The sequence below is a fragment of the Papilio xuthus genome, unplaced genomic scaffold (assembly GCF_000836235.2).
Source record: "Papilio xuthus unplaced genomic scaffold, Pxut_1.1 DF827777.1, whole genome shotgun sequence".
Classification (NCBI taxonomy): domain Eukaryota; kingdom Metazoa; phylum Arthropoda; class Insecta; order Lepidoptera; family Papilionidae; genus Papilio; species Papilio xuthus.
In genome coordinates, this window is record NW_013530872.1 from 6,486,382 (window position 1) to 6,509,110 (window position 22,729).

At 33.6% G+C, this 22,729-nt stretch overlaps 1 protein-coding gene across 4 annotated transcripts in view; it reads right to left on the bottom strand.

The window, feature by feature from the left end:
- Positions 1-22,362, bottom strand: part of LOC106116039 (uncharacterized) — a 29,634-nt gene extending 7,272 nt beyond the window's left edge. The window contains exons 1-4 of one of the 4 annotated variants that reach the window (XM_013309753.1): positions 22,289-22,362; positions 21,680-21,794; positions 20,210-20,364; positions 6,366-6,496 (exon numbers count right to left, since the gene is read on the bottom strand). In XM_013309753.1, the coding sequence (XP_013165207.1) occupies positions 6,366-6,443 (78 nt within the window). In that variant the 5' untranslated portion in view covers positions 6,444-6,496; positions 20,210-20,364; positions 21,680-21,794; positions 22,289-22,362. Of the gene's footprint in view, positions 1-548; positions 1,352-6,365; positions 6,497-20,209; positions 20,365-20,544; positions 20,609-21,679; positions 21,795-22,288 lie in introns of those variants that run through there. The other 3 variants (XM_013309755.1, XM_013309754.1, XM_013309752.1) reach the window with 3 other exon arrangements.
- Between the last annotated feature and the right edge of the window lie 367 nt (positions 22,363-22,729).

Below are 22,729 nucleotides of genomic sequence, written 5' to 3' on the forward strand. Positions count from 1 at the left end.
AGTACTGAATAACAAGTACTTTTAACAATAGATCGTATTTCCTTTATCTTTATATTCTCAAGTCTCGCAAAGTGCATTTGAATATCTTACGTGGTGCAAAGATTCGCAAAAAATAACCGGAAACAAACAACCGTTAGTACTAAAGATTTCGTATGTTTTATGCGAAACGTAAAAAACAGTCACATTCTTTATCATAGATTAAAATCTTTGTAGAGAATTTGATGTAAATTTTGACAAATAATATCGTTAGTAAATTATGTTAGGAACATCAAAAATATGAGAAACAAGTAATTAAGGTTATTTGTGACTTAATTATTAACTTTAATAATTCGGATAATTGGAAAATGGAATGTTTTATTTTTTATAATGTTTTTCTGAAAGTACTGGCACCTTTTTAAATATTATAATACTGTCGATCCTTAGTGAAATATTTTTATCATTCAACTATCAATAAATTATGTTAAGGTAGTTTCAAAATAAATAAAAATTATTTATTTTCTACTATTACGAATAATTTAAAATTCTCTAAAAAAAATAGGGTAACTTACAAAATATGGTATTTTCGGGAACGCAGGCATACGATCGCAAGCCACTGGCAAAGGTCGGTCCATCTCTGCCTGTTTGCCTTCCGAGTAAGCTACAATCGTTCTCATGGTGGCCAGCCCTTCTACCTGGCCACCCTGGCCACCGCGGCCACTCCGGCCACCCCGTCTCTCAACCCAGCGCACCCCCGAGTGCCACTCATTGATGCTTGCGATCCAACTGACGCAAAAAACCGTGACACCAGCGAGCAATAGCTTAATGACGCGGATATATTTACGTGACGCGCGCATTTTTTAATTCATTTTATTTAATTATTATTTAATTTCTCGTATTTCGTGAATGTTGCGCGATGCGCATGCGCTCCGACCGCGGTACCGCAGCGGACTGCGCCGTATCAGCTGCCGTGTAAACATTACGTCCCTACTGCAATCATTCTAAACGTCTAGTAAGAAGGAAATCTAACCACCCATACCAGTTCCCGCTTATAATCTCTCTAGTTCTATGATAAAGTATGTGTAGCCTAAGACTAAGTCTGATATATACCTAACTTTGCTTCGAGTATTTAGTAATCTTTATTTTGTGTAAGAATAAAAGATGAAGTGTAATTTTAGGTACATTTCGGCAGTGGACACCAATAGTAATATCTTATTAGATGTTCACTAAGATCGATATTTAGATTTTGTGCCCTAAATGCTTATGTCTTTGATAGTTACAAAGTTCATAAACCATGTAGTATTTCCAAGACTGATTAATTAGACTGAGCTTTATCTGAATAACATTTCTTAAAGTATAATATAATCCTAACGTACTCTTTGTTTTTCCTGTTACCGATGCAGTTAGTAAATACAAATCTTAACATCTTAGCATTTAATATTAATCACTATATTTCTATTATACTAGCTGTCGCCCGCGACTCCGTCTGCGCGGGATTAAAAATAGATGTTGGCCGATTATCAGACCTACTCAATATGCTCACAAAATTTCATGAGAATCGGTCAAGCCGTTTCTGAAGAGTATGGGAACGAAAATTGTGACACGAGAATTTTATATATTATATAAGAAAACAATTAATATGAAAATATTTATTTCTTTATAAATGCTAAGTCAAGACATTTGCAATGATTACTTTATTTGAGCCATGATTTACAACACACATTATCTTTCCAATCCTGTCTCTACACTACAATAACACTGAAACTTTGAAAAACTACATTATCTGTTTAAGCCTTTACATATAATTTATTAGGTTTCCGTACCTCGAAAGGAATAAAACGTAACCCTTATAGGATCACTTTGTTGTCCGTCCGTCTGTCTGTCAAGACCCTTTTTCTCAAAAACGCGTGAAGATATCAAGCTGGAATTTATATCAAATACTGAGGTCTGCGATCCCTTGATGCTGTGAAAAAATAAAATTTCTAAACCAACGCAATCAAAAGATATAACCGTTTATTAAGAACTATTCCTAACACGTGAGCGCTAGATACCAGATCTGTCAAAACAAGTAATATACTAACAGTAAGTGAACAACAGTGAACTATTAAAGTCGCAAACACTTCACCTAAATACCTTCACCGTGTAATTACAAGGCCTTAATTATTAAGTTGTTCGAGCGTCTCTTATACATAATTCAAGACAGCTAATTACACAAATTATGTCTTGCTCGTTGTTCAAATACTAGAGTACGGTCTTGACTACATTTTACGATGACAGACAATATTAAACATTTGTAAAATAATTTATCTGTTTATGATTGTATTTTATTTTAAAATGAATAACAACAGAAACATATATTAAAAAGTAAGTTTATCAATTTTTAGTAATAAAGATTTAAATGATATTAGATAGATTTGCAGTACGCACCTAAAACTTGTGCTACCCCTAAAACCCTAAAAATAGGGGGATAAGGACAGAGATATGATGATGATCATTTTAAAATTACTATCAACAGAAAAGACAAAACTGGACTTAAAAGAATAATTAAATTAATGTATCATTTTACTGGTATTAAATGTTATAACCAATCAAATGTTGATTTAATTAGAAATAAAAATACCAATGTAAGTATTGCTTTACTAATATGAAGCATCGATGACAAAAAATAACGAGCAGTTAACGAATATCGACATGTCCACATGAGATTGATAAGTTGTACCACACTCCGAGGTGGTCGTATTCGACTTTTTCATCTCATTTTAGTTTTTACAGCGCGTCATATAATGTTAAGACGCGGTGTACACATTTCATTTTTTTATAATCTTACCAGTTTTGTTATTTAACTTGAAAAACGCAATATATTTTCATGGGCACTTACTGATATTACTTTTATTCACAATATTTTCATGTTAGAATATTCTCGTATTTAGTAGTAAAAGTAGTGAAAATAGTTCCCAAATAAGCTTAGTATTCTTTTATAGAAAACAGCGCTCTACTATGAGTATGAACCGAATCTCAGGTCAAAATACGACTTCGTAACAATCAAATTATTATAAGCTGTTTCTACCATCATCAACCAATAATTCTACGAAACTATACCCTATAAAATGATAATGACCTAGATAGATAAATTAAAACCTGTATAGTTACGGAAAATATAACATAAAGACTACAATTAATACAAATAGTTGGTTACAAACCATTAAAGTTTTTCTACGATCACTGGCAATGATGGTGTGATGGTCAGAAAAAGTCTACTTGATTTAGATGTACCAGCCAGGTATGTGTGACATTCAGCCGCGTGGCTTATTGAAATGCACGTGTTATCGCAGCGGAGTCATCTCGTTCGTTAGGGCCGCGGCCGGCGCACAGAGTATTGAACCCTAGGCGTTAGACTAGCCAGTTATTTGTTACATTCTTCTTACTAATTCAAAAGTATGATGTAACAATGTAACATAGATCTCATACATCAACAAATTCCAATTGCACGAGCATGAAGGTTATCATTTTTTTTATATTATAAGGTGGCAAACGAGCGAGCGGCCACCTGAAAGCGCTGATATAGCGAAGTGACCGTTGCCCATAGACACACGGAATCGCATATGCGTTGCCTAACTTTAATCGACGGAGGAGAGGATGCACAGGAAGAAAATATATTCCCTTTCCATGCATCTTCTCATCCGGAAAGTCCATTTTCACTTCCCATCCTTTCCTTATAAGAAAAAAGGTGGGAAGGGAAAGATGGCTAAATTAGGCCTCCGGGACGCACACTCATCAGACGAACGCGGAATTGCTTCCACTTCACGTCTGTCTTCTGTCTGGTCGTGGTATTTCACCGGGCGAACCGGGCCAGTTTGTGCGAAGATGTTAAAGCGGGCTCTACCACTGTTAAAAATCATGTGATAAAAAGAGACTATGATTCAGTAAAGTGGCGATTAAAAAGGTATAAGAAACCTACTTGAAGGAATCAAAAATCAGATGACGATGATGCAGACTAATGAAAAACAGAGATATCATCATGTTCACTTGATTTGGCATAGTACACAATTGATTCATTAAAAAAACCGTTAGCATTTAAAGTTTGTCTAGAAATATATGTTCCTGTACAAAGGTTAGAAGGACATGTGCGGGAATGTCGTGGGAATGTTACAGTTAGTCGCATATTGTTTGTTAGCGATGTGCCACTTGCATTCACATGTGAAGCGGGTCACACACAATACCATATTAGCATCGTACTCACAATTACTAAACAATCTACCACTTGTCTTAACTATCTTGTTTAACTTGATAATTACACTCAGAGTTTTAAGCAGTTTAACTTTAGTGTTCCCTTAAGTACTTACAAAGCGCAATTATTATTTTTTTACCTTTAAAAAGCTGTCGCCCGCGACTTCATCCGCGAGGAATTAAAAAAAAACTTAATTAGTGTTCTTACAAGCTATGTTCCATATGCCAAATTTCAACGAGATCCATTGAGCCGTTAAGGAGATACCTTCAAACAAACATTCATCCATCTATACATTTTTTACACTGGTTTATACCGGAACTTGATTTTATAATTGTGACAGTTATTGACGCTAGAATTAGATAAAACTAATATAAAAACAAACCAATAAATTTTATGACGTCACTATAATTGTTTATGATTTATTGCTCTTAATGTAACAAGATTCTCATTAGCGTTTCTTATATAAAAGGAAATGTATGCTTAATAACATTTTGTACGCAGGTTTTTTTTTAACAAATGTCAAAATGATATATTGCCTCATATGCTTTATGTTCATCATTTGGTTGTCAAAACGGTCACTTACTGCTATTATAAAACGTAATCTAAATTATAATCAAGATTTGTTACTTAAAAACTGGTTGTGTTATGGCAGCAGCAGATATATTGTTTTGATTGTATGTAATGTATTAGTACACGACGTTCCAAAAGAAAAACTAAACTTTGTAAACTAAAAAACTATTTTTTATATGTAAAGGTAGCAAAGGAACGAGTGGTCATTTGAATTCGGCAACATAGAGAAATGACAGTTTCCCATAGACATTTGCAGATGCTTTGGCTACCTTTAATCGATAGAGAAGGGGAAGGACAACAAGAAGATAGTCTTTTCCTTATAAGAAAACGATGGAAAAGCGAAACGGACTAACATTAGGCATCTAGGATGCACCCAATTATCAGACGAAATGAGGTACGAGATAATTAATGTTTTGATTAAAAATACTTGCGTACTTTGTACCAATTCATTGCAATGTTATGTTAGGAAGAAAATCCGACACTGTGCCGTTGTATCGGCGCAATACTATCCTTATTTTTTTATATCAAAAGTTGGCAAACGAACGAGCGGCCACCTTAAATCGCTGAAATAGCGAAGCGAACGTTGCCCATAGGCATATGCGTTGCCTACCTTTTATTGACGGAGGAGGGGATGCACAGAAAGAAAATATTTTCCCTTCCCATGTATCCTCTCATCCGGAAAGTCTACTTCCACTTCCCATGCTTTTCTTATGAGAAAAAGGGTGGGAAGGGAAAGAGGACTAAAAATAGGCCTCCGGGACGCACACTCATCAAACGAAACGCGGAATTGCTTCCACTTGACGCCTGTTTTCTGTGTGTGTGTGTTAAAATATCAACGTTTACGTCCCCTCACTAATCAATCAGACACTTGACATGGTAACAAAAGCGCGCCATTCGCGCCAAAGAATTTTAACTATAATAATAATGTCTAAAAGTTTTGCTAACAATTAGACACAGGGTAAAGTTGAATATTTTAATGAGGGCTGATTGTAGTTAGAATTTTATAATAATAAAACATTTCCTGACATAAAATAAAACATCGATAATTTACAAAACTAGTAAGTAATCTTGTAAGAACGTAATATATTAGGAGTCGAAGATAATAAATAGCTCCTTTACATAAGATAATTTGTACTTACTAAAGGTAAGCACAATCTTGGACTTGACGAACAAGTTTAGTGCATTAGTCGTAACTAAAAAGATGCTGTAATTTGCAAAATGTATACTTATATGCAATAAAAAGTGGTCAGTAACAACCACTTTCAATGTTTTACTGGCTTAATATTGTGTAACAGGCAAAATCCTTTTTGTCTCTTTGTATACAAAAACGTGAGAAAGGATCATTCCAAGCTTGCAATTACTAAAAACCAGAGGGTAAAAAATGCACCGCGACAACCCATTTAACTGTTAATAAGTATACAACAAAAATAATCATCATATGTAAACTTATAATTGAGGAACATAAAAATAAAAGACTTACCAGAGATTGGTGCGAAGCGTACGTCTTACCACAGTTTTCCCAGATTGCAAATTTTGGGGAGAGACCAAGTGACCGTGATATTTTTCTTGCTTATAGAGTTTTCTCTCTTACCCGAGTTTCTTTCTTATGGAGGTTGTCCATCGGGACTGCACAATGACTGTCGCTTTTAGAGGTTTCTTGCTTATCCATGTTCGACTGTAGTCATATAAATAAGTGCCACACACTTAGCGGAATAACAAAGTCTAAAAAGGCCAACATACTTAAATTAGGGTATAGTATAGAACTCCACAAGCACTTGATGATTATTATATCTATTTTTTATCGGCGTCTGATCGCGATAGGTAACCTTTAGGATCATAATGACCTAGATATAGTGCTGGTTTATCGACTGAACTGCCATAACATTCTAAAATATATGAACATAAAAATTACTATCGGGAAAGGCTATGGCGGGTTATTACCGACACCTACATGGATAGAGGCCGATCATAAAAGTCGTTCTTGTGGAAACACTATTATTATAAAAGAAAAATACAAACATTTTGTTTATTTTACACTATTAAGAAGTTAAGTTGTTACTCACAATCTTTTTTATAACAGAAGGGGGCAAACGAGCAGCGGGAACAGCGAGGTGCTCAACGATCAACGATCATGATCGACCTGGACATTGGCCTTCCCTAATGCTTTATTTATTTGGGCCTCCGTCTTTCACACGACTTTCCGCCGTTCGTTAAGTCTTCGTTCAACTTGAAAGGACGGTGCCCAATATTCCTGATACCCTGCCAAGTCCTCCCCCACCTGACGTTGCTGTCCCGACAAATGTGACCGGCCTATTGCCACAGGAATAACAAAAAGTAATATATTAAGTATTTTTATTGATAAAATCAATTAACAGGTAAAATCCTCTTTTTGTATACAAAACTAATTAATTGTATGTTTTCCTTTTGTTTCAGAAAAGAACCTATTGCCTAGGACTCATAATAATTCTTTTCGACATATGGGCAGCTTTATATAATGTGGGCCGCGGACGAGAGCGAAAGCGTGCCCGTGGTCCCGTCCCGATGCGTTGGAGGAACAGAGGGGTTTTGTGGGAATGCCTCCGCTATGGAGGAGAATCCCACATAACTACCGCGTCCCCCCCGGGGCGCGGAGTATGTATAAAGCATTCCCCTCTGAAAAAAAAAAGCTTTATATAATGTGTTGCCATGTGTTGTCATTATGTGTTCAATGACATTTGGATTCTCTCCATCATTGCCGTCTGTAGAAAACTTGTCAACGCGTCATTATGTGAATACGATTGGCGATTTATTTCGTCACGCAATATTGTGTACGTAAATTGTACTTTTTGTTTCAGATTATTCTACTATCAAACATTAACATTCTTCGAATCTTCTTCAATGGAACAATAGGTGTATTTATTACAATACAAAAGTTATATAATTTGCTTACAGAACATATTTATGACTAACTATATATTTGATGGCTGCAGTTATATAATCTATATTTGTAAGAGCAATAAAAATCAACTTTTTAAAACAATAGTCGGATTCGATTTCAGATGAACAATCTTATTCTTATGTTTTTGAGTTGAAATCTTATACCAATGTTTATAGCAATAAATTTTATTTTATTTATTTAATTTGAGAATGTATGAGCGTTGGTGGCTCAGGGGTCAGGCACTTGACTTGCGATCTGCAGGTCCTGGGTTCGAATCCCGCCATGTACCAATGCGTTTTCGATTTCCGATTTACATATGTAAATTTATCCGACGTTTTTACGGTGAAGGAAAACATCGTGATGCAACCTGCACATATCTGAGAAGAAATTCAATGATATGTGAGAAGTCAACCAACCCGCACTTGGCCAGCGTGGTTGACTATGGCCTAGTCACCCGTAACTTAGGGCAGGCTCCGAGCCCCTCGGTGGGGACGTATAGTGAGCTGATGATGAATTTGAGAAAGACATTTTACAATTCACAAAAACTAATTCCGTAATTTCATAAGCTATTTATCAAATATTTTTTATCTCCTTATTGTATTTCTTAAAAAATATTGCTTCATAAAAAGTCAGTCATGATGTTACGGTTTTTATAACAAAAGAGCTAATGGAATATTTACTGTTAACTTTATGGCGGGAATTCGGCTGAATAACCTCCAAATTTTCATGCTTTTGTCACATTACTAATCTTTCAATAACTCCCGTAGGCTTTTAGTCACGATTTTGCGTTAATCTCACTTAAAAAACATTTCGTCAATAAATTTATAGTAGTTAATATTGCAATTTTTCAAAAATAGTTTCCATATAAAAAATGTAAGTGATTGTGTAACTCACCGGGAAAACCACATTTCTAATCAAGATTATGATTCAACCTAATTATGAAAGCAATGATAGAATATAAAAGATTACTTGATTGTCCATATTCGATTCTTCATATGAAATTCGCTAGTATGTTACTAGTACGTGGTAAAAGGATTAATAGCACAGTTATTGGTATGACGTAAATTCTTATGTACATATTTCTTACCATCTTTCATTTTAAAAGAATTTATCTTGTAAAACATATGAATTGGAGTTTTTACGTTTTATTATAGTTATTTTCATTAATATTTAAATTGTAATAGCATACAATTATACAACATAGAAATGGTATCCTCAACAGCGCATAGCTCGCGAGTGGTCCATCACGATTCATTAGCCCTGCACAACGCGATGCGTGGTACGTGGCTAATCATTCTAAACACTCGCAAACAAGAATATCTAGTCGTCTTATACCAGTTGTTATTTCCTCTACCATGCAAATGCTAAGGCTAACGATCTAAACAAAACCTGTCTTCTATTTAAAGACTACGTACTAATATTTAATTATAATTTTATAATTAGTCTTTAATTATTTAACATCCTTTTTAATAACCCTCTTTCCTGTTTCGGAATCCAAAGAGGATAGTTTTTTTGTCTTTAACTGTGTGATAATATTTTAATCTATAAAGTAGAAAGTGATTCTATTATTTTATTTAAGGATGTGGAATAGAATTTTATCAATATATCACAAACGCAACCGTTACATTTAAAACTAGCTCTCGCACGCTACTTCGTCCGCGTGGAATTAAAAAAAATATTGGTCGCAGCGTAATGTTATGTAGTCTAAAGCCTTCCTCTATAAATGGACTATCCAACAAAAAAAGATTTTTTTTATCGGACCAGTAGTTCCTGAGACTAGCGCCTTTAAACAAACTCTTCGGCTTTATAATATTAGTATAGATATCACCGATCGGTCTATAATGGATAGCTTATTGGTTAATAGTTCAGAAAACACATTATGCTGCCTATCCCTCATCAGTCTGGATGGATATGAACGATGTCTATAACATGAACAGGTTTTCTTCACAGCTCAAATCATTACGATACTTGTTTGAAAGGAAACCACAAGAATAAAACAAAGGGAAAAGCGTGAGAAACACCTCTTTATGTATAGTGTTCATAAACTTGATGTTAGACGATCTCAATAAAAATGGGAATAAAAAAGATTTCTTGACATAGTTTTACTTGCAATGAAGTTCCTTCTAGTGAAGTTAACTACTTTCTTACTATGTACTTTTAGTCATTACTAGCTGTCGCCTGCGACTCCGTCCGCGCGGGATACTATAAATAATAGATACGGGATAAAAAATACAAAGTAGCCGATTCTCAGACCTACTCGAGTATGCCGTTTCGGAGGAGAATGGGAACGAAAATTGTGACACGAGAATTTTATAAATAAGAATAATTTATAACTAATGGCGCGCTTTTGTTACCGAGTCAAGTGTCAGATTGTGAGGGGATATAAACGTTGAGATTTTAATAAGGCTAGTGTTGCGTCGATACACCGACACAGTGTCGGAATTTCTTCCTAACTGTACGAAGATGTTCAAAATCAGAACCTTTATCGTTTAGGTGAGCCTAAATTAACCTTTAAAAGGAGTAGGTTCTCAACTCTTCTCTGTTTTTAGTAGCTTCTATATGCTTGGTTTTTACTTCGGACGGAATGTTGGTAAACAATAATTATGAAAAAATCATTAAAACAATTATTATGATTTTTCAATATTTAGAAATATTCCGACATCGATGTAACAAAATTGCCAGACACGGTCAGAAACGGTGATGACTCTTTTCACAAACTGTTTAGATCCGACGTCTTGTATCACGAATCTAAATAAAAGAAGATAATTTGTAGTTTGTTAAATACTCTGTGCACGAACTGTGTAGCTTTAATTTAGAATGCTACTCCATAAAATTCGCTATTCATGGAAGATATTTTCATATTTGGATGACATTTGATCTATTTAACAAGTCCAGATCACCAGGTTCTTATACCATAATAGGCTTTTATGATCAATAAAAAGTTCGTTAGTAATAATTGAAGTTGCCAGTAAACAAACGCGAAATGAATAACAATTATAAGGTATATGGTTAGGTAAAAAAATGGTTTATTGATACACGTATGTCTCATAGGTTGTAAACTAAAATTCAAAACGTGAACACATTTAATCGTCATTTTTTTTTTATTGGACACCATTGATCCTTATCCAGCTGATTTGTGTGATAAGCCGCATTTATTAAAATGTAATAAACAATTCATTACACTTCAAAGCTACACAAAGACTTGACCGGAACACTGAACTCCAAAAAAAGGAGAAGCACTAGTGGAACAAACAAGTAAACGTATATTCATGTTACGAGGGCAATACAAGCTATGTTAACATTTTTATCATGAAAAGCATAAAAATTTCGTAAATTTTATATTCATCCGCATAACAGTCCGCTCGTTAGGGTAACAACGCTATTAATGTAACACGTACACGCAGTACAGTTATCTGACAGTTATTTGCATACATTAATAAGTTTCAAAAGCATTACCACTGTAATAATTACATTCCCTACAATTAAATATTATTGTCCAGGAATATTGATTTCATTCAGTGTATAATTTCGATAAATAATAGTGATCAATAACAATGGCATTTACCCTATACTCTCAAGGTCAAATAAACATTAAATATAATATTACCTTAGGCTTCCACTGCCGAAATACTCGTCCATAAACTTATTATTCCTATTCTCTATGATACAGTAATGTTACCGATGAGTAAAAATTATATATAATATTTTTTTCTTGAATTCTACGCGGATGGTGTCGCGGGCGACTAGTTATTAAAATTAGCAAAAATATACGAAAATTATTTCGCAGCGATGAAAAATTTTTCTATCAACAAAACCAATTTGTAGTTAGTAGAAATGATTGCTTTATCTTTTCACTGTTTAATTTTTAATAAAAAAAAGCTTTAATGTAAACCGCAAAATGCATTCTTCCACCAATTGGCTCGCCATTTCAAGCTGATCGACTCACAATTACATAGCACGATATTATTTTACGCTACACTTGAACGCGTTTGAAATGAACAGAATAAGCAAGCAGATTGCAATGCAATTATTGTTTAAATATTTTTTTACCTTTATAAATGTACTATTCTACGTCACCACAATGCATTTCTAAAAAAATTTGCTTGATTATGCGCGTTCAAAAAGTAATATTTACGAAAATATTTCTCACTTAGGTCGTTAAGAGATTTGGTTAACGTGGTCAAAGACTTTATCGTTTTTTCTTGTAAATCAATAATAACATTTTTAATATCACAATTGTAAAAATTAAAGGTATACAATGTACGCCGATTAGAGAACTGGTGTTTGATATCAAAGCTATTGAAATTTATAGCGCCCTCTATCGGCCCTCCGGCGCCGTGACTACAGGATAGAGTCGGTTATTGACCCAGGAACAGCGAGGATCCTAGGTTACTAACTGCGATCCTACTGCTCAATTCGCACGCAACACATTGGGTGTAGACGACTTTGCCATATACAACGATGTTACCACAAGGCGGTTATATCAACTCTAAACGATATTTCTTAACCTTGCTAATATTATAAATGCGAATGTTTAGATGGATGGATTGATGTTTATTTTAAGGTATCTCCGCATCGGCTGCGTGGATCTTGTTCAAATTTGGAATATATGTAGAACATAGTCTGGAAGAGCTCCTAAGGTTATTAATTAAGTTTGTTTCTAATTCTGCGCGAACAGAGTCGTATCATTTATCCTACTATTGGAAACGAAGGAAAATTATTTTTTATTACAATCGGAATCTTTTAATGAACTTAAATTTAGCATGCAATGAACACAAGAGCGGTCATTACTGAGCTGACATATTGATGAAGTGTACTTGTCTCGGAAATTTCATTTAAAGCAGTCTGATGCAGTACTGCATAAAAATAATCAAACACACTTATTTTGTGTCTTTTATTTGGCTGAACTTTTATGTCTCTATCGCTTTTATAAAGAATTAGCTGTCGCCCGTGATTCTGTCCACCGAGAATTAAAAAATAACTTAATGTATTCCTCCAGACTATGTCTTTCTTCTACACCAAATTTCATCAAGATTTGTTTCAACGTTCTGGAGATACCTTCTAAGAAACATGCATGCATCCATCTAATCATACACACGAACATTCGTATTTAAGATTTCAATTTAATTTGTTTCCAAATAGTTATAATTTGCTCATAGCGCATAGTATAAATTAACAATTTAAAAACACTCTGTATTTTGATAAATATCCTCAAAACATCCTAAAGCTAGATATAATAGTAATAAATGCAACATAAGTAAATAATTCAAGCGCTTAATGAGTACAAAATGCCAACGGAACGTGATATTCGCAGCGGGTTGTGGGTTCTCTAACGTGCAAAGTCTGTATACTAACATACAAACTTTATGACTGCTCCTAATTTCGCAAGAAATGTTTCGTAGAACAATTTTAAGTATCGATGGGACGTTTACGGACGGAGTACACTTCTGCATTTTTTCTACCATTAGTATTTCTACCTGGTACCCAGTTGCGTGGAAATACGCTCGGAAAGATAACAACGAGCCACTGTAAAGTTTGAATATTGTAATACCCGTCGCCGCACGCCACGCCGTATGCACGACCCGTGAGATACGAACATAGATAAAATGTGCAATTCAATTAGACGAACAACTAGAAAACAGTCGATTGAAATTCACATTAAATATTTTCAATGTAAACTTATTTCTCAAAGTGCATACAGCAGGAAGAGTATTTGCTGCAAGACATAAGATGATGGGTTTAATTCAGACATATTTGCCTTGTAAAGCCCATTAAAATTAAATATTAATATATCTTTACTTAAAAGAAACCGTGATAAATGTTTGCATGTTGACATATTAAAACTCGCCTTCGTTTTAAATAAAATGAAAAAAGATACACAGATAATAGGATCCTTAATAATTCATAAAAAATAATGGTGTTCATATCGCGATAAACGGAACAATAAAATTATAAGTTCGCATTATCATAATTATATGAATCTTGCTAAGTAAAACATTGTGGCACAAACTTGGTAGTGCCACCGCAATTACGCGCCATCTACCGACTACTGCAAATAGTCTAAAGCCCTAGCTGGTACTATCAAGAAATCATTTTGTGTCATATATTTATTAAAATGACGTGAATAATTTCTTTGAAACAAGTGCTCCGCAAAATTCAAACTTGATTGGATTGAACGTAAACTATGTATTATATATTAATTATGATTTTAACGTTTTATACGAGAGATGTCTAACAATTCTCGAAACATTCATTTTTATTTTACAGCTATCTGTCGCAAACGACTCTGTCTGCAAGGAATTAAAAAAAAACTTACTTAGTTGCCTGTGCTCTACATACATGCCAAATTTCATCGAGATCCTTTCTAACATCCATCCATCCATCCAAACATTCGCATTTATAATATTTGTAGGAGTAAGAACTCTTATTTGTCATATTAAAAAAAACTTATTACAAAATAATACTGGTTAGTAGCGTAACGTAACCACAAGGAATAATTTGCGGTGATCCTTTACTTGTCTGTTGGTATGTCACTTCGATTTACAAAAGCAATACATTCGAGTCGCACAGATTATAAATTTCCGAGGCAAGCCGTTTGTTATCCATACTGTGATACTCTTCTGCCGCAATACTTATATTAGAACATATTATTGTCTCATACGTTATTATAGAGAATGAAAGGGATGGCAATATTATTGTAATATAAGAGATTCATTGATAGACAATCTGTTCTGTGGGCACGGGCACAAGCGCGGGCTGCGTGTGGGCGATGCGTAAATGATATAGAATTTGACGCCTCCGCCCATCCGCGCTTTAATACGCAAGTTTTTTTTTATTACCCATTCCAATATCAGATGGTCGGTTTGGAATTTTATATGTCAGTGTAATGCTTTCTAAATATTATGCATGTTCAGATTTATATAGCAATTTATGATTTTAATGGAAAATATGTCTAATAAATAGTTTTGAAATGCTCAGGTTAAACTTCTTGCGTGTTTAGGTAGTCACTTAAGAGTGAAAAACGCTCTTGATACTGCAAAAGTATATTCTAACTGGCTGCTGCCCGCAACGCCGTCGTCGCGGAATTTAAAAAAACTTAATTAGTAGTCTATGTGTTCTGCCAGGATATATTCTACATCTATGATAAATTTCAGCGAGATTTACGCAGCCGTTCTGGAGATACAATCAATCAAACATCCATCAAAACATTCGCATGTATATTGTTAGTAAGATTGATAAAAATACCTGTTTATGTACTGGAACTGATCTGATTAGGATTATTCACATCAGTGTTAGTATATCTATTTGATCATCCTTTCAGATACTGGACGATAAAAGTTTATATTTTTAATGCTCACAATACATGAAACGGTCAGTTAATTAAACTGCCATTCAAAATTAATGCTACCTGTCCGCGGTGTGTCATAAAACACCCCGGCGCTTTTGCCAAGTCATTTCTCTTGTTGCATTCCGCTTGCAATTCCTTATTAATAAATACGATGTACTGACTCAGCGTTACTGCTTTTATTTAATTTATAAAATAATTTTGACACTATATATCCTTTGCTATATGTTAATCTTACTATTATTATAAATGCGAATGTTTGGATTTATGGATAGATGGATGTGTGTTAGAATCTCGCTGAGGTTCGGCAAAGATGTAGGACAAAGACTGCAAGGACACATAGACTACTTGTTAGATTTTTATAATGCCACGCGGACAGAGTCCTGAGCGAGCTAGTTTTTATATAGATATTTATATCGAAGTTGTCGAAGGCGCAAGTGATTGGGATCTAAAAACTGGAAGGGTAAACATATTTGTAGTATAATGGAAATGGGTATTGATGAATTATTAAATATTTAAATATAAGTGAAAAAAATGAAAATTCCTAAAAGGCTTAATACACGAAACAATTACCCCGTACTAAACTTTATTCTTAAACAAAACCTGCTTCATTAAATTCTGACTATAAATACGGGATATTCAAACTGCTCTGATTTACACGTTTCCTCTTTGAAAAATGAATGGTTATATTAATACTTGCATTTGTCCGAGTCTACAACGATATATCTACGTTAGAAAAGCTACAAGACATGTTGCTTTATTTTGTTTAAATAGTTATACACAACTCTAGAATCACTAATTGCGTTTCTCATTAGCATTGCTCTTTGAGAATTGAATATGTATTAGTTTTACAAAATGAATGAATAGAGAAACCTTTTAGTTATTTTATTTTCACACATACTTGTACTAGCTGTCTCCCGCGACTCCGTACGCGCGGGATTAAAAAATAGATAGTAGCAGATGCCCAAAACTACTTAGTATGCATATAAAATTTCTTAAAGAGTATGGTAACTAACATTGTGACATAAGAATTTTAAATATTATTATAGATTTTCGAATAAAATTTAAATTAATCACAGAAAAAGTCCAAGATAATTATTCCAGAAACTTCGGATTTCTTTATGCTCACAAGGTATGAAGTCGAAGCAATTGCAGTGGACTAAATCCACGGGACGTCCCCTAAAAAAGGATGGAAACTTCGTCGTCGAGATGGTAAAAACTTATATAAACAAATGAATAAACACCGAGTTACTAATCATTCGTTAATTACCAACCTTTCGAAGTTTCTTTTCATATTTTTATATAATTAAAATTGTTGATATAATCTACATCACTTGCACGTGTAGATTAAGCTTTTACATCACAGAACAAGTCTTATATGTCTAGTTTATTACGTATTTAGTTTAGGAACTTGCTTTTGTATAAATTCCTTTGGCTTATTTTCATTCCCTTTAATACTGCTCCGTAATGGTTTCTAAATGTTAGGTAGTACAAAAATAGTAACAACGACGTCCGTTCGCAAATTGCTTACGACAATTTAATAAACACATCAAGACCTAAAAGCCTGAGCTCTGACAAAAAGGCTACCGTGTGGGTAGCTGGTACTGGGTATAGCAATTATCTACCCAGTAGCTTTTGTATGGTCAATAATTGTCGGTGCAGACCTCGTACGAAGATGTCTTGAGGCTTAACTTCGCCACTATAATTAAACTGTGGGGAACGTACAATTTGTATAATCTGTTTATCACGCTAACATCGAATTTATTCCGTTTTTAATAAAACACTAATGATTGTTTATTTAGTTTATTATACATATTTTGTAACTGTTAGGCCGGAGATTCTAATTTTAGAACATACAGGCGATAATATTTGTTTTTTTTTTTGTAATACAGAATGACATTTTTTCGTCTAGGAAAGAATAAATAAAACTAGTTTATAATTACTTTCTCTACAATATCTGCAAAACTTAACTGAATCATCAGAACCTTCGTGTTTTATGAGACTTCTATGCTACGTACCTAATGTCGTAGAACAGTACTTTTGGTTTAGCGATTCTATGAGCAATGTCAAATACTTCGTTTCTACAGCGATTTAAATGACACAGGGAAGCTCCAAGCACTTATGCTTGTTGGATGCATTTAAATTGCTATAAGCATAGACCACCATAATTTTTTCATAGCAAAAGCACGTTTAGAATGTTAATGTGGAGTAATGCAAGTTCTCTTACTATCTTATGAGGGCGGAACAAGGCTATTTATATGTTAATCGCGTCTATACCTACAAGCATGTCCTGCAGGAAGTTATGGCAATACAAATTGAACTTAACTGTTTAATCTTAAGGTGCATTTCACATTAACGCAACATTGCATTGGTTGATAAGGTTATAAAATAAAAAGTCGATCAACCGGATGGCGTGTTACGCAAGAGTGGATATAAATAAAAAGTGGTTTCCCTTTCGAGATGATAGGAAGTTCAACAGCCGACGGGAAACCGGAATGGGGATCCCTGGACATCGGTCGTAACCTTAATATCATCACGAAATACTGAAATTTTGTACAGTATTGTAATTAAATTAAAAAGTATTGTCAAATTTTACCTCTTACGAAAGATGTATGCTTTAATAACCAAAATGTTATCTTAACAGTTTTAAAACGATGCTATAATGGCTTTTCCATTGTTTCCTATGCAATAATTAGAAATTGTACGAAATTATATCAGGCACTATAGAGTTGATGTGACCACAATGAACAAAAAAGGTATTCTAGACGTATAACCCTAAAGTCACCAGTCAGATAGGTGGTTCGTTGACAAAACTGTATAAAAAAAATGTATTAACAGCAACGATGCCCGTACAGTTTCATTTACGACATCTGATAGCCTAGTTTATTGGTCATTGTATTTACGATGCGATACGAGATACGAAACCGATACATAGATGTTTCTTACCATAATCAATTACCGCTTCGGCTACCGCGAACCCTTTTAAACCGACGACCAAACAATGTGGCGTCGCTTTTAACCTCAAAATAGTTTAATTAGCACGCACTTTTTTAATAAAAAATAATTTGGAACAAATTAAGTGAATAATAAAAAAAAATCTTATAAATGCGAAAGTTTAGATGAATAGATTTATGGAAGGATGTTTGTCAGAAGGTATCTCCAGTACGTCTGTATGAATCTCGCTGAAATTTGGCATAGTATGAAAGAACACATAGACTACTTACTAACTTTTTTTTAATTCCGAGTGGACGTAACGGGTGACATCTAGGCATTAAAATTAACAAAAGTTCTTATGTCCATTCCTTACTACTGGACACGGTACCCAATGGAGTGATGAGTTCAGCATGTTTTTGTTTAAATATTCTTTATATTTATGGTGCGTATGCAACAGTATTCAACAACTATGTGGTTAATATTCTAAGAAAACTCATAGAAGATAAGTTGTTAAAGATATTTATGTAAATTACTATAAATACAAGTTTTGAATTATTCAGTAGATTATCTGTACCAGCAAGAATTGCTTTCACAAACGTAATTTTTTCGTTATGATACTATGACAGATTTCCATAATTACAAAATGGCGGCGTAAACGTTGTAACTGTTTATGTATATCATCCTTATCTCAAACACGACTCGAATATTAGTGAGATTAAAACTCATCATGATAGGAATAAACATGAAGATAATAAAAAGCGTCATCTGAATTAATTAAGTTTAACATTATGATTGACAAAATTCCATAAGATTTTCTATGGTAGAATTGAATATTTTAAATGTCATCTGCCTTGCCGTTGTTAATTTGATACATGAATGTTTTGTATTTTTATTCATCTGCTGTTTTCTTATTTGTTAAATTTTTAGTTTTTATTTAAATTAGTCACGAAAAATTGTTCTTACCAATATTAAAAAGTACTTTGTGTCCAGAAATACCACCTAACTTATGTATATTATAATCGTGAAGGCAAAGTCGTGACTGGTATCGCGAGAGAAATGGCCCATTCGTTTTACAAGACTCGGAGCGGCCATTGTTACCAAACCTATCCTAACGCCCGCGTGTTGAGCTATTGAGAATTCGATAACCTCTATTGATAGTAGTATAAGGGTCAAGTATATCGTAATATTGTCTTTTAATAAATCTGGCTTACTTCCTAAAAAGTCAAAATAAAAAAGTCTTGTCACGACCTAATGTCCATTTCATTACTCAATCAAACAAGATAAAGTGATTTTTGATTTGTCAAACGAAATACTTTAGAAATTCTTTGAAAATCTTAACCAAAGGAGAATGATTCACACTTCATGTTTAATCGTATCAAAAATTACAACTTTTGCGAAGATCTTGTTCTTTATTCATAAAACGATTTATAAATAACTACGTTCAAATGACTAGAGTAAAATGTGCACAAAGTAAACTTTAATATTGATAAATCTAAAACGACGATGTTCAACTACATAAAACTAATTAAATGTATCACTTTCATTTTCACCACGGGGTGCTCTAATAAACGTCTATCTTAAAAACTTATTGTAACATTAAATCCTTAACATAAAGCCTAGGCCTCATTCCCGACTGAATAAGTTCATAAAATTCTTACGTTTTTATATTTTTGACATGTGTAATATAAAGAAATATTTGATAAAAGTCTATAATTTAACCATCCATATATGGAAGGCAACCGCCTAATTTTTAAAATAGCAAAAATGTGTAATAAATATTTTGTTTCTTTAATTTGTTAATGTACATCTTTTAATAAATGTCAAAATCTTCATACTACCTATAACAATAGAATCAATTATCGTATGATAATATCTACGAAAGTTTTTAATACGGTATGTAGCGGACACATGCTAATTATGAATTGCACAGGATTTTTAAGCAAATTGAAGTGTGAATTGATTGCAATATACGTAAATGCCGCTTTACAACATAATAAAAATAAAACCATACATCCCCTGCATTTAATTTTTATCACATTTTACTCAGACTAATTATCCCGTTTGGATGATTGATTATCCTTTTAGTCTAAGACCTTTTTACTATCTACCTAACGGTAAATCAGAGACACTACATGCTTAGCAAAACCTCAATATTTTCTAAAGATTACAGCAGAATATTAATAGTCATAACTCGATTTGTTGCGCAATTAAAACAAGCGAAAAACACAAAGGTACTTACAGTTTTTTGTGAAAACATCTTCCAAACAACCGTACAATGTTTCCTGGATTTTACAACGGAATGAAAACCGTTAAAGTCTTAGTTAGGTTTTTTTATCTTGATCCTTGATCCATCTACTCCTTTACAGGTATGCAAGCGGCTGTTGAACTTCCAGACTGCTAAAGAAAACTGCTTTTTTATATCACTCTTGCGTAACTACCCATCCGGTCAATTACCTTCTTTATTTTTATTACGTCGCGGACTATATCCTAAGCATTTTACTATTAGAAATACTACAAAGGAAAATAAAACCTATGTAGTGAGGTTACAGTTTAAATTAAATTAGTTTTCCTTACACATTTATCGCCATCTTAGTTTTATGCATGTTCATAACATTTTAACGTTCTTGTCACACCTTTGATGGAAATAAAAAGTTATAGGCAGGTTAAGCTTAAAGGCACTTTTAAAATTCTTGTTTAGAAAAATAATATGCATTTTGATAACTAAGTTACTTTTCTTAATTAACTTTTTAATATTTATTTATAAATCAATGTAAATAAAGATCTATCAATAAGTAACTTTTAAATAAAAGTGTTGTTATGTTTGTGATCTAAAACTAGCAGTGAATTTGTTGTTCTGAACAATTCTTATTTTACAGTTCCAATTTACGCAGCTTTTTACATTTTATAAATATTTTCTTTATCATGATTACTTGCTATATTGACTTATAGTTAATTTAATTGATTGATTCATTACGATTGCTCTGGTTTCCAAATAAAATTTATAATTTTATGGATATTTCTTTTTATTTCGACCACATAACTCTCTAAAGGAATAAAGACATAGTAACATTATGAAATATTTATTACACAGATTTGTTATAATAATTTTCACGCTGGTAATATGAATAATTCACCATTCACATATCATAATCGTTCTATTGAAATGGAAAGTACAGTAAGAAGAACAAAAGTGAAATACTTTATATACGTCACCGACCAACTGTGAACTTCGTCTATTCGTAATAGAACTAGACTTATATAAAACGACCGCAAGCTGTCAACTAAACAAGATTTACAAATTGAAGTGTCATTACAAATACGTGAAAATATTTTTTGTTAGTTAGTAGCTTTAGGTATGTATGTAGGTATGACTGTCAAGAAATAACACTTAAAAGTGTGGTATATTTCGTGATTAGTTAAGCTATAAGCTGTCAAATTCCTGATAGTTTATAACTGACGAAAATCACAAACGGTCGGTGACATTATAAAGCTCTTCGGTGCGGAGGCGATGAGTCCTATTTCAGTTACACGCTACCCGCTCGGCATTGGTCGCGAATATATGTCCTAACTAATATTATAAACATGAATGTTATTTTGTTCGATTGTTATTTGTTTAAAGCTTAAAAATCTAACTAATTTTACACGCACATTGTTCCTTTATTCCTTAAAATACAATGTTTTAAATAGAAAAAACAAGCAAAAAGTTTACCTGATAATCTTTACGTAGTTATGACACATCATCAAAGACTTCCGACTTGTTCTTGAGGTGGCACTCCGAGTAACGAAGGTTGGAGTAAGGAAGTTCTACATATAAAGATTTCCGACTGAAAGATAAATTATTAAACCGTATCTATACACATGTATATCTATACAAGCAATAAAATTGGAGCGTATGTTTGTAATATGAAAAAAAATCATAATTCACAAACTTGATGTATTAGCAATGCTTATAATGGGAAACTAAATTATGAAGTTTTTTCTAGTTGTTTGTCTGTCCACGAAGCCGCATTTGATTCAGCTAATCTCGGGAACTGCTTGACTGATTTTGACGGGACTTCCATTGGAAGGCAGCTGATATAATCGGGAATATTACTGTCTACTTCATGACGAAGTCGTGGGCAATTGCTATGAATAACTAGCTGTCGCCCGCGACTCTGTTCGCGCGGGATTAAAAATAGATGTTGGCCGATTCTCAGACCTACTCAATATTCTCACAAAATTTCATGAGGAAAAGAAAAGTCAAGCCGTTTCGGAGGAGTATGGGAACAAAAAATGTGACACGAGAATTTTATATATAAGATATAGTTATTAATCTTACATGTTCAGTGGATAGATATATTAAGAGCACACGTTACTAAACACATTTTATAAAGTGCGAACGGCACAATACAAGCAATATATTGTTCGCAACAACGCATCGCCGGTATTTATTCAGCCACCGCTGTTGCTCTGATTCATTTACGGCATCAGATAGCCGAGTTTATTGAGCATTGTATGGTTACATGAGAGCGATACGCGATTAGCCGATATCGATGTATCGATGTTCGCTTCGTAAATCAATGCTCTTGTGTCGTTGTGGAAGTATCCTATTGCTTTTGTATTTTGTTTTATTATTATATAGCGGTTGCCCGCAATTCCATCTGCGTGTAATTAAAAAAAAACTTAATAAATAGCCTATGTGTTCTTCCAGACTATGTTCTATATCTATGCCATATTTCAGCAAGATCCCTTGATCCGTTCCGGAGATATCTTCAAACAA